Consider the following 14193-nt stretch of genomic DNA (forward strand, 5'->3'; position numbering starts at 1 on the left):
TACAACACCAGCTTGTGGTGCCCATGCTGCCCACAACACACTACAACACCAGCTTGTGGTGCCCCATGGTGCACCATGCTGCCCACAACACACTACAACACCAGCTTGTGGTGCCCCATGCTGCCCACAACACACTACAACACCAGCTTGTGGTGCCCCATGGTGCACCATGCTGCCCACAACACACTACAACACCAGCTTGTGGTGCCCCATGCTGCCCCATGCTGCCCACAACACACTACAACACCAGCTTGTGGTGCCCCATGCTGCCCACAACACACTACAACACCAGCTTGTGGTGCCCCATGCTGCCCACAACACACTACAACACCAGCTTGTGGTGCCCCATGCTGCCCCATGCTGCCCACAACACACTACAACACCAGCTTGTAGTGCCCCATGCTGCCCACAACACACTACAACACCAGCTTGTGGTGCCCCATGTTGCCCACAACACACTACAACACCAGCTTGTGGTGCCCCATGGTGCCCACAACACACTACAACACCAGCTTGTGGTGCCCCATGGTGCCCACAACACACTACAACACCAGCTTGTGGTCCCCATGGTGCCCACAACACACTACAACACCAGCTTGTGGTGCCCCATGCTGCCCACAACACACTACAACACCAGCTTGTGGTGCCCCATGGTGCCCCATGCTGCCCACAACACACTACAACACCAGCTTGTGGTGCCCCATGGTGCCCCATGCTGCCCACAACACACTACAACACCAGCTTGTGGTGCCCCATGGTGCACCATGCTGCCCACAACACACTACAACCCCAGCTTGTGGTGCCCCATGCTGCCCACAACACACTACAACACCAGCTTGTGGTGCCCCATGGTGCCCATGCTGCCCACAACACACTACAACACCAGCTTGTGGTGACCCATGCTGCCCCATGCTGCCCACAACACACTACAACACCAGCTTGTGGTGCCCCATGCTGCCCACAACACACTACAACACCAGCTTGTGGTGCCCCATGGTGCCCACAACACACTACAACACCAGCTTGTGGTGCACCATGCTGCCCACAACACACTACAACACCAGCTTGTGGTGCCCCATGGTGCCCCATGCTGCCCACAACACACTACAACACCAGCTTGTGGTGCCCCATGCTGCCCACAACACACTACAACACCAGCTTGTGGTGCCCCATGCTGCCCACAACACACTACAACACCAGCTTGTGGTGCCCCATGGTGCCCCATGCTGCCCACAACACACTACAACACCAGCTTGTGGTGCCCCATGGTGCCCCATGCTGCCCACAACACACTACAACACCAGCTTGTGGTGCCCCATGGTGCACCATGCTGCCCACAACACACTACAACACCAGCTTGTGGTGCCCCATGCTGCCCACAACACACTACAACACCAGCTTGTGGTGCCCCATGGTGCCCATTCTACCCACAACACACTACAACACCAGCTTGTGGTGCCCCATGCTGCCCCATGCTGCCCACAACACACTACAACACCAGCTTGTGGTGCCCCATGCTGCCCACAACACACTACAACACCAGCTTGTGGTGCCCCATGGTGCCCACAACACACTACAACACCAGCTTGTGGTGCACCATGCTGCCCACAACACACTACAACACCAGCTTGTGGTGCCCCATGCTGCCCACAACACACTACAACACCAGCTTGTGGTGCCCCATGCTGCCCACAACACACTACAACACCAGCTTGTGGTGCCCCAATGGTGCCCCATGCTGCCCACAACACACTACAACACCAGCTTGTGGTGCCCCATGCTGCCCACAACACACTACAACACCAGCTTGTGGTGCCCATGCTGCCCACAACACACTACAACACCAGCTTGTGGTGCCCCATGGTGCCCCATACTGCCCACAACACACTACAACACCAGCTTGTGGTGCCCCATGCTGCCCACAACACACTACAACACCAGCTTGTGGTGCCCCATGGTGCCCACAACACACTACAACACCAGCTTGTGGTGCCCCATGCTGCCCACAACACACTACAACACCAGCTTGTGGTGCCCCATGGTGCCCCATGCTGCCCACAACACACTACAACACCAGCTTGTAGTGCCCCATGCTCCCCACAACACACTACAACACCAGCTTGTGGTGCCCCATGGTGCCCACAACACACTACAACACCAGCTTGTGGTGCCCCATGCTGCCCACAACACACTACAACACCAGCTTGTGGTGCCCCATGGTGCACCATGCTGCCCACAACACACTACAACACCAGCTTGTGGTGCCCCAAGCTGCCCACAACACACTACAACACCAGCTTGTGGTGCCCCATGCTGCCCACAACACACTACAACACCAGCTTGTGGTGCCCCATGGTGCCCCATGCTGCCCACAACACACTACAACACCAGCTTGTGGTGCCCCATGCTGCCCACAACACACTACAACACCAGCTTGTGGTGCCCCATGCTGCCCACAACACACTACAACACCAGCTTGTAGTGCCCCATGCTGCCCACAACACACTACAACACCAGCTTGTGGTGCCCCATGCTGCCCACAACACACTACAACACCAGCTTGTGGTGCCCCATGCTGCCCCATGCTGCCCACAACACACTACAACACCAGCTTGTGGTGCCCCATGCTGCCCACAACACACTACAACACCAGCTTGTGGTGCCCATGCTGCCCACAACACACTACAACACCAGCTTGTGGTGCCCCATGCTGCCCCATGCTGCCCACAACACACTACAACACCAGCTTGTGGTGCCCCATGCTGCCCACAACACACTACAACACCAGCTTGTGGTGCCCATGCTGCCCACAACACACTACAACACCAGCTTGTGGTGCCCCATGCTGCCCACAACACACTACAACACCAGCTTGTGGTGCCCATGCTGCCCACAACACACTACAACACCAGCTTGTGGTGCCCCATGGTGCACCATGCTGCCCACAACACACTACAACACCAGCTTGTGGTGCCCCATGCTGCCCACAACACACTACAACACCAGCTTGTGGTGCCCCATGGTGCACCATGCTGCCCACAACACACTACAACACCAGCTTGTGGTGCCCCATGCTGCCCCATGCTGCCCACAACACACTACAACACCAGCTTGTGGTGCCCCATGCTGCCCACAACACACTACAACACCAGCTTGTGGTGCCCCATGCTGCCCACAACACACTACAACACCAGCTTGTGGTGCCCCATGCTGCCCCATGCTGCCCACAACACACTACAACACCAGCTTGTAGTGCCCCATGCTGCCCACAACACACTACAACACCAGCTTGTGGTGCCCCATGTTGCCCACAACACACTACAACACCAGCTTGTGGTGCCCCATGGTGCCCACAACACACTACAACACCAGCTTGTGGTGCCCCATGGTGCCCACAACACACTACAACACCAGCTTGTGGTCCCCATGGTGCCCACAACACACTACAACACCAGCTTGTGGTGCCCCATGCTGCCCACAACACACTACAACACCAGCTTGTGGTGCCCCATGGTGCCCCATGCTGCCCACAACACACTACAACACCAGCTTGTGGTGCCCCATGGTGCCCCATGCTGCCCACAACACACTACAACACCAGCTTGTGGTGCCCCATGGTGCACCATGCTGCCCACAACACACTACAACCCCAGCTTGTGGTGCCCCATGCTGCCCACAACACACTACAACACCAGCTTGTGGTGCCCCATGGTGCCCATGCTGCCCACAACACACTACAACACCAGCTTGTGGTGACCCATGCTGCCCCATGCTGCCCACAACACACTACAACACCAGCTTGTGGTGCCCCATGCTGCCCACAACACACTACAACACCAGCTTGTGGTGCCCCATGGTGCCCACAACACACTACAACACCAGCTTGTGGTGCACCATGCTGCCCACAACACACTACAACACCAGCTTGTGGTGCCCCATGGTGCCCCATGCTGCCCACAACACACTACAACACCAGCTTGTGGTGCCCCATGCTGCCCACAACACACTACAACACCAGCTTGTGGTGCCCCATGCTGCCCACAACACACTACAACACCAGCTTGTGGTGCCCCATGGTGCCCCATGCTGCCCACAACACACTACAACACCAGCTTGTGGTGCCCCATGGTGCCCCATGCTGCCCACAACACACTACAACACCAGCTTGTGGTGCCCCATGGTGCACCATGCTGCCCACAACACACTACAACACCAGCTTGTGGTGCCCCATGCTGCCCACAACACACTACAACACCAGCTTGTGGTGCCCCATGGTGCCCATTCTACCCACAACACACTACAACACCAGCTTGTGGTGCCCCATGCTGCCCCATGCTGCCCACAACACACTACAACACCAGCTTGTGGTGCCCCATGCTGCCCACAACACACTACAACACCAGCTTGTGGTGCCCCATGGTGCCCACAACACACTACAACACCAGCTTGTGGTGCACCATGCTGCCCACAACACACTACAACACCAGCTTGTGGTGCCCCATGCTGCCCACAACACACTACAACACCAGCTTGTGGTGCCCCATGCTGCCCACAACACACTACAACACCAGCTTGTGGTGCCCCAATGGTGCCCCATGCTGCCCACAACACACTACAACACCAGCTTGTGGTGCCCCATGCTGCCCACAACACACTACAACACCAGCTTGTGGTGCCCATGCTGCCCACAACACACTACAACACCAGCTTGTGGTGCCCCATGGTGCCCCATACTGCCCACAACACACTACAACACCAGCTTGTGGTGCCCCATGCTGCCCACAACACACTACAACACCAGCTTGTGGTGCCCCATGGTGCCCACAACACACTACAACACCAGCTTGTGGTGCCCCATGCTGCCCACAACACACTACAACACCAGCTTGTGGTGCCCCATGGTGCCCCATGCTGCCCACAACACACTACAACACCAGCTTGTAGTGCCCCATGCTCCCCACAACACACTACAACACCAGCTTGTGGTGCCCCATGGTGCCCACAACACACTACAACACCAGCTTGTGGTGCCCCATGCTGCCCACAACACACTAAAAGACCAGCTTGTGGTGCCCCATGGTGCCCCATGCTGCCCACAACACACTACAACACCAGCTTGTGGTGCCCCATGGTGCCCCATGCTGCCCACAACACACTACAACACCAGCTTGTGGTGCCCCATGCTGCCCACAACACACTACAACACCAGCTTGTGGTGCCCCATGGTGCCCCATGCTGCCCACAACACACTACAACACCAGCTTGTGGTGCCCCATGGTGCCCCATGCTGCCCACAACACACTACAACACCAGCTTGTGGTGCCCCATGCTGCCCACAACACACTACAACACCAGCTTGTGGTGCCCATGCTGCCCACAACACACTACAACACCAGCTTGTGGTGCCCCATGCTGCCCACAACACACTACAACACCAGCTTGTGGTGCCCCATGCTGCCCACAACACACTACAACACCAGCTTGTGGTGCCCCATGGTGCCCCATGCTGCCCACAACACACTACAACACCAGCTTGTGGTGCCCCATGCTGCCCACAACACACTACAACACCAGCTTGTGGTGCCCCATGGTGCCCACAACACACTACAACACCAGCTTGTGGTGCCCCATGGTGCCCCATGGTGCCCACAACACACTACAACACCAGCTTGTGGTGCCCCATGGTGCCCCATGCTGCCCACAACACACTACAACACCAGCTTGTGGTGCCCCATGGTGCCCCATGCTGCCCACAACACACTACAACACCAGCTTGTGGTGCCCCATGCTGCCCACAACACACTACAACACCAGCTTGTGGTGCCCCATGGTGCCCCATGCTGCCCACAACACACTACAACACCAGCTTGTGGTGCCCCATGGTTCCCACAACACACTACAACACCAGCTTGTAGTGCCCCATGCTGCCCACAACACACTACAACACCAGCTTGTAGTGCCCCATGCTGCCCACAACACACTACAACACCAGCGTGTGGTGCCCCAAGCTGCCCACAACACACTACAACACCAGCTTGTGGTGCCCCATGCTGCCCACAACACACTACAACACCAGCTTGTGGTGCCCCATGGTGCCCCATGCTGCCCACAACACACTACAACACCAGCTTGTGGTGCCCCATGCTGCCCACAACACACTACAACACCAGCTTGTGGTGCCCCATGGTTCCCACAACACACTACAACACCAGCTTGTAGTGCCCCATGCTGCCCACAACACACTACAACACCAGCTTGTAGTGCCCCATGCTGCCCACAACACACTACAACACCAGCGTGTGGTGCCCCATGCTGCCCACAACACACTACAACACCAGCTTGTGGTGCCCCATGGTGCCCCATGCTGCCCACAACACACTACAACACCAGCTTGTGGTGCCCCATGGTGCCCCATGCTGCCCACAACACACTACAACACCAGCTTGTGGTGCCCCATGGTGCCCACAACACACTACAACACCAGCTTGTGGTGCCCCATGGTGCCCCATGCTGCCCACAACACACTACAACACCAGCTTGTGGTGCCCATGCTGCCCACAACACACTACACCACCAGCTTGTAGTGCCCCATGCTGCCCACAACACACTACAACACCAGCTTGTGGTGCCCCATGGTGCCCACAACACACTACAACACCAGCTTGTGGTGCCCCATGGTGCCCACAACACACTACAACACCAGCTTGTGGTGCCCCATGGTGCCCACAACACACTACAACACCAGCTTGTGGTGCCCCATGCTGCCCACAACACACTACAACACCAGCTTGTGGTGCCCCATGGTGCCCCATGCTGCCCACAACACACTACAACACCAGCTTGTGGTGCCCCATGCTGCCCACAACACACTACAACACCAGCTTGTAGTGCCCCATGCTGCCCACAACACAATACAACACCAGCTTGTGGTGCCCCATGCTGCCCACAACACACTACAACACCAGCTTGTAGTGCCCCATGGTGCCCCATGCTGCCCACAACACACTACAACACCAGCTTGTGGTGCCCCATGCTGCCCACAACACACTACAACACCAGCTTGTGGTGCCCCATGCTGCCCACAACACACTACAACACCAGCTTGTGGTGCCCCATGGTGCACCATGCTGCCCACAACACACTACAACACCAGCTTGTGGTGCCCCATGCTGCCCACAACACACTACAACACCAGCTTGTGGTGCCCCATGGTGCCCCATGCTGCCCACAACACACTACAACACCAGCTTGTGGTGCCCCATGCTGCCCACAACACACTACAACACCAGCTTGTGGTGCCCCATGCTGCCCACAACACACTACAACACCAGCTTGTGGTGCCCATGCTGCCCACAACACACTACACCACCAGCTTGTAGTGCCCCATGCTGCCCACAACACACTACAACACCAGCTTGTGGTGCCCCATGCTGCCCCATGCTGCCCACAACACACTACAACACCAGCTTGTGGTGCCCATGCTGACCACAACACCGGCGCCGTCTCGTTATTTCAAGTATGCGAGAATGTGCTCTGGTTCACTTCGGTCATCGACTGTATCAGCCAACCATCGACTGTATCAGCCAACCATCGACTGTATCAGCCAACCATCGACTGTATCAGCCAACCATCGATTGTATCAGCCAACCATCGATTGTATCAGCCAACCATCGACTGTATCAGCCAACCATCGACTGTATCAGCCAACCATCGACTGTATCAGCCAACCATCGACTGTATCAGCCAACCATCGATTGTAGCAGCCAACCATCGATTGTATCAGCCAACCATCGACTGTATCAGCCAACCATCGATTGTAGCAGCCAACCATCGACTGTATCAGCCAACCATCGACTGTATCAGCCAACCATCGACTGTATCAGCCAACCATCGACTATAGCAACCAACCAAAGCTTAGGATATTGGGGCTCTCTGGGTCACATGATTACCCTAATGCAATTTGACCTTTGACTCCAGTAGTTAGCCTACGTCATTCCCGCGGCATATCAATGCAAGTCTTATCGATAGATGTCAGTAAATGTCAGTAATTGGTATGCACTTACGTTGTATAGTCTTTAAACACTGGACGTATTGATTTAAATTGCAGACTCGAACATCTGTTTAGAATTTTAAATACTATTAGACAGAGTGTGGTACATTTAAATAGAAACCCTAAAAATAAAACGTGAGTTATCTCTCCTAAACTTTCTCGTATATTCTTTTATAACATTAAGGGATATTACAGACATTTTTTCTCGTATACAGAGTATTGAGGAAGTGTTGTAATCTAAATTCAGACTTATCAAAATTTCGGCGTTGTATGCGAAATGGAGTTGGAGAAATAGGGCATGACAATTCTGTCTGTATCTCTCTCTCTCTCTCTCTCTCTCTCTCTCTCTCTCTGTGTGTGTGTGTGACTGTCAACACGATAACTTGAGTACCGATACAGTTTGGGTGATGAAATTTAATATATAAGTATTACATCAAATTTGTAGTTATGTTTCAACTGTTCAGCGATTTCCGGTAACAGATAGTGGAATTTATTCTACTTTCGGTTTTTCAAAAGTAAAAAAAAAATCTAATTTTCTGTTTTCTTTCAGATTTTGAGTTATTTCCGGTGACCGTAAGTAGTACTACTATATTTCCGATTTCTCAAAAAACACATACGAATTTATAAAGCACTAATGTTCCACACTATTATACAAGCGGTGTTTGTTGTTCACTTGGTGCGCAGTTCTTTTTTTCAATGAGATTTTATTATATTTTTAGAAGTTAAAGTATTTAAACATTTATTAAAAAGCATGTCTATATCCCGAATTGCCATCTCCTATAGTGTTACATAAGAACATTCGAGAAAGTTTAGGGGAGATCACTCTAGCTTTATTTTAAATAGAATAGAATCGAGTGGGAAAAAGTAATTGCGCACCAAATGAATGAAAGAATGTGTGCTTAGTAGAAAGAAAAATCAGAGCTTTATAAGGAAACTTTAATCAGTTCTTAAAAGTTAATTGAACATCTAATTAATTTATGTAGCAGTCTTGATCTATGAGGAGGAATTTTTTGAGAAACTGGAAATACCGTTAAGTACTACATCCAATTACCGGAAATCAATCAAAGTTTGACAAAATCTGGTAAATAAGATCTTATGCATATTTATTAATTTCGTTCGTAAATCTGTATTAGTCCTCACAAACCGATGATGAAAACTGTAATACTAAAGCGAACACACAACTGACGCTGTAAATTACATGTCTGAGGCGGAAAAAAATAGAGAAAAAAAAATAATTTCGTTCATCTAACTGAATCGGTACTTTTATTATCTGTATAATTTTAGAAACCGAAAAATAGTAAAGTACCACTTACGTATATTGTAGGTCACTCAAAATATGAGAGTAATCCAAGTATAAGATTTTATACTTATACATGAAATTTCGTCTACCGAACTGAAATAGTATCCATTATCCAAGTTATCGTGTGCCCACGGAAATAGAGCAACTTACCACCTCGGTTTACCGGAAACTATACAAAAGTTAAACCTCCCAATGCTACCTCTAATTCTTATCTACATAGCTGTAATGATACTCAAGGTTTAAGCTTTAGAGTGACCGGAAAAAGAGTAAGTATCACTTCAGGTTCCATGATATCGCTCAAAAGTTGACAGAAAACTTTTTAAATAAACCGGGAGTGATCTCCCCTAAACTTTCTCGAATATTCTTATATAAAATAACAGGGGATGGGAACTCGGGCTATAGACATGATTTTTAATCCATTTAAAATACTTAAAGTTTTAGAATAAAATCTCGTAGACAAAAGAATTGCACACCAAGTGAACGCGAAATAAAAAAAGTGCATAATAGTGCGCAATATTATTAGTACTTTAAAAATTTACATTAATTTTTTGAGAAATCGGAAATAGCGTAAATTACTACTTCCGGTCAACTGAAATTACTCAAAATTTAACAGAAGGTAGAGAATTAGATCTTTTACTTACATGTGAAATTTCATTTATCTATCTGAAATAGTACTCAAGTTATAGGCTTTTGAAAAATTCAAAGTAGGAAAAGTACCACTTCCGGTTATCGGAAATCGCTCAAAAGTTGATACGGATCTACGATTTTGATAAAATATTTATATATGAAATGTCATCAACCTAGCTGTAACGGTACTCAAGTAATCGTGTTTATACACGGACACACACACACAGACAGACAGACACACAGACATACGGACAAGATTGCAAAATTATGTTTTTCCGTATCAGTGAGGTGTAAAACGTCGAGATTTGTAAAAATCTCGATTTTTTTTTTGCACGATTATAAGACTTTCTCTATACTTCGTATATACGAGAAAGTAAAAATATATAATATTTGTATATAAAATTTAATCAACATCATCGAAAGGATACTCAAACTAGCTAATTGACACACACTCACACTGACACACACTCACACTGACACACACTCACACTAGCTAATTGACACACACTCACACTGACACACACTCACACTGACACACACTCACTCTAGCTAATTGACATACACTCACATTAGCTGATTGACACACACTCACACTAGCTAATTGACACACACTCACACTGACACACACTCACTCTAGCTAATTGACATACACTCACATTAGCTATTTGACACACACTCACACTAGCTAATTGACACACACTCACACTGACACACACTCACACTAGCTAATTGACACACACTCACACTAGCTAATTGACACACAATCACACTAGCTAATTGAAACACACATACACACACACTCACACTCACACTAGCTAATTGACACACACTCACACTAGCTAATTGACACAAACACACACACTGACACACACTCACACTAGCTGATTGACACACACTCACACTAGCTAATTGAAACACACACACACACACTCACACTCACACTAGCTAATTGACACACATTCACACTAGCTAATTGACACAAACACACACACTGACACACACTCACACTAGCTGATTGACACACACTCACACTAGCTAATTGACACACATTCACACTAGCTAATTGACACACACACACTAACACACACTCACACTGACACACTCACACTGGCACACACTCACACTAGCTAATTGACACAAACACACACTGACACACACTCACACTAGCTGATTGACACACACTCACACTAGCTGATTGACACAAATTCACACTAGCTAATTGACACACACTCACACTGACACACTTTCACACTGACACACACTCACACTAGCTAATTGACACACTCTCACACTAGCTAATTGACACACACTCACACTAGCTGATTGACACACACTCACACTGACACACACTCACACTAGCTGATTGACACACACTCACACTAGCTGATTGACACACACACACACTGACACACACTCACACTAGCTAATTGACACACACTCACACTAGCTAATTGACACACACTCCCACTGACACACTCACACTAGCTAATTGACACACACTCACACTAGCTAATTGACACACACTCACACTAGCTGATTGACACACACTCACACTACCTAATTGACACACACTCACACTAGCTAATTGACACACACTCACACTAGCTGATTGACACACACTCACACTAGCTAATTGACACACACACTAGCTAATTGACACACACTCACACTAGCTAATTGACACACACACACTGACACCCACTCACACTGACACACACTCACACTAGCTGATTGACACACACTCACACTAGCTAGTGTGTAGAACGACGAAAACTACTCAAATTTCGTTTCGTTTTTCTGCTCGTTTACAATACTTTCTGTTTACTCAAGATTACAATACTTTGTGTATACTCTTTAAACAAAAAAGTAAAAATATAAAGATTGCTGGCATATATTAAACACAAATTTGAAACCTGAAACATTACCGAACACCAAGTAACGCTACTTAACCCCTACTCCCCCTCCCACCTCAAATTTAGAAGAAAACGATGACTTGCTTCTAAAAACTTTTATATCTTATTTGAAGCAACTCGCGTTGTTATATCTTACACAAGCAACTAACATTCGTTACCTCCTGGCATATAGAAATCCTTGCAGCCACATTTGGCTACCACGTAGGAAACATAACATTCCGTCTCACACGAAGATCTGGCATAGATGTATGTGTCGTTAGGGACATACGACAAGTGGCCCGAACTACAGTTGGCATACGGCCGTCCAAGTCGTTGCTCCTAAAATGTAATTTGGTCCATACCATCATTTATAATTTAACCAACACCATCATTCATACCATAAACCATATCACACAACATACCATAACCCATACCATCATTCATACCATAACCCATACCATTATTCATAAACCATAACACACACCATACCATAGCCTATACCATTAACCATACCATAAACCATACCATAACCTTTGTCGATTTTGGTAAGGAGTTAAAATTGTAGACTAATGACTCAGTTATTGTAAAATTAATTAGGCATCCAATTACGCCAAATTTGGTTTAGGGTTATGTGTTCTTTGGTCAAACGTCAATGCCGGGTATATGCTGTTTAATAAACACACAAGTAACGGTCCTTTACTGATCGGTCTTTCACAGAGGCCAGTGCAGAGCCTGGCCGGGACGGCTAGTATATATATATATATATATATATATATATATATATATATATATATATATATATATATATATATATATATATATATATATATATATATATATATATATATATATATATATATATATATATATATATATATATATGTGTGTGTGTGTGTGTGTGTATGTGTGTGAATGTGTGAAGGTGTGTGAGTAAGTGTACGTCTATTACAAAAATTAATTTATCTACATAATATTTTAAACCATCTAAATTTTAAGCTGTTTTTTTAAATTCTTTTTAATATTCTCTGATTTTAAACAATTTTGATAATTACTTTTGATTGATAACCCCAATATCTATTTACGTGGCATAGCATACTAGGTCCTATGTTGAACTTTAAATTCATCACTATGTAACTTGGTCTAAATAAATACTAAACAGATTTATAATTGGAGTTAGTTGTTTTATTAAAACTTGTAAGCCTTATGTCCAGTCGGCTTTTTTTATGTCGGCCTCTTAGTTGTCGTCCTTTTACCCGTCGGCCTTTTGTTGGTGTCAGCCTTTTGTTACCACCAAGGACATCAGAACTAACCGCCTTTTTGTGGCCATGGGTATAGGGTTGTGTGAAATTGTGGCCATAGGTATAGGGCATAGGGTTGTGTGACATTGTGGCCATGGGTATAGGGTTGTGTGACATTGTGGCCATGGGTATAGGGTTGTGTGACATTGTGGCCATGGGTATAGGGTTGTGTGACATTGTGGCCATGGGTATAGGGTTGTGTGACATTGTGGCCATGGGTATAGGGTTGTGTGACATTGTGGCCATGGGTATAGGGTTGTGTGACATTGTGGCCATGGGTATAGGGTTGTGTGACATTGTGGGTATAGGGTTGTGTGACATTGTGGCCATGGGTATAGGGTTGTGTGACATTGGGGACATGGGTATAGGGTTGTGTGACATTGTGGCCATGGGTATAGGGTTGTGTGACATTGTGGCCATGGGTATAGGGTTGTGTGACATTGTGGGTATAGGGTTGTGTGACATTGTGGCCATGGGTATAGGGTTGTGTGACATTGTGGCTATGGGTATAGGGTTGTGTGACATTGTGGCCATGGGTATAGGGTTGTGTGACATTGTGGGTATAGGGTTGTGTAACATTGTGGCCATGGGTATAGGGTTGTGTGACATTGTGGCCATGGGTATAGGGTTGTGTGACATTGTGGCCATGGGTATAGGGTTGTGTGACATTGGGGCCATGGGTATAGGGTTGTGTGACATTGTGGCCATGGGTATAGGGTTGTGTGACATTGTGGCCATGGGTATAGGGTTGTGTGACATTGTGGCCATGGGTATAGGGTTGTGTGACATTGTGGGTATAGGGTTGTGTGACATTGTGGCCATGGGTATAGGGTTGTGTGACATTGTGGGTATAGGGTTGTGTGACATTGTGGCCATGGGTATAGGGTTGTGTGACATTGGGGCCATGGGTATAGGGTTGTGTGACATTGTGGCCATGGGTATAGGGTTGTGTGACATTGTGGCCATGGGTATAGGGTTGTGTGACATTGTGGGTATAGGGTTGTGTGACATTGTGGCCATGGGTAT

General features: G+C 48.5%; 1 protein-coding gene across 1 annotated transcript in view; it reads right to left on the bottom strand.

Moving 5' to 3' along the window:
* LOC131943991 (uncharacterized) overlaps positions 1-14193 on the bottom strand; it is a 67452-nt gene that overhangs the window by 41629 nt on the left and 11630 nt on the right. The window contains exons 7-8 of the mRNA XM_059304417.1: positions 12049-12208; positions 8064-8117 (exon numbers count right to left, since the gene is read on the bottom strand). Coding sequence (XP_059160400.1) covers positions 8064-8117; positions 12049-12208 — 214 coding nt within the window. The remainder of the gene's footprint in view (positions 1-8063; positions 8118-12048; positions 12209-14193) is intronic.

The sequence above is a fragment of the Physella acuta genome, unplaced genomic scaffold, assembly GCF_028476545.2.
Source record: "Physella acuta isolate Inbredline_101_S28 unplaced genomic scaffold, ASM2847654v3 ptg000476l, whole genome shotgun sequence".
Classification (NCBI taxonomy): Eukaryota; Metazoa; Mollusca; class Gastropoda; family Physidae; genus Physella; species Physella acuta.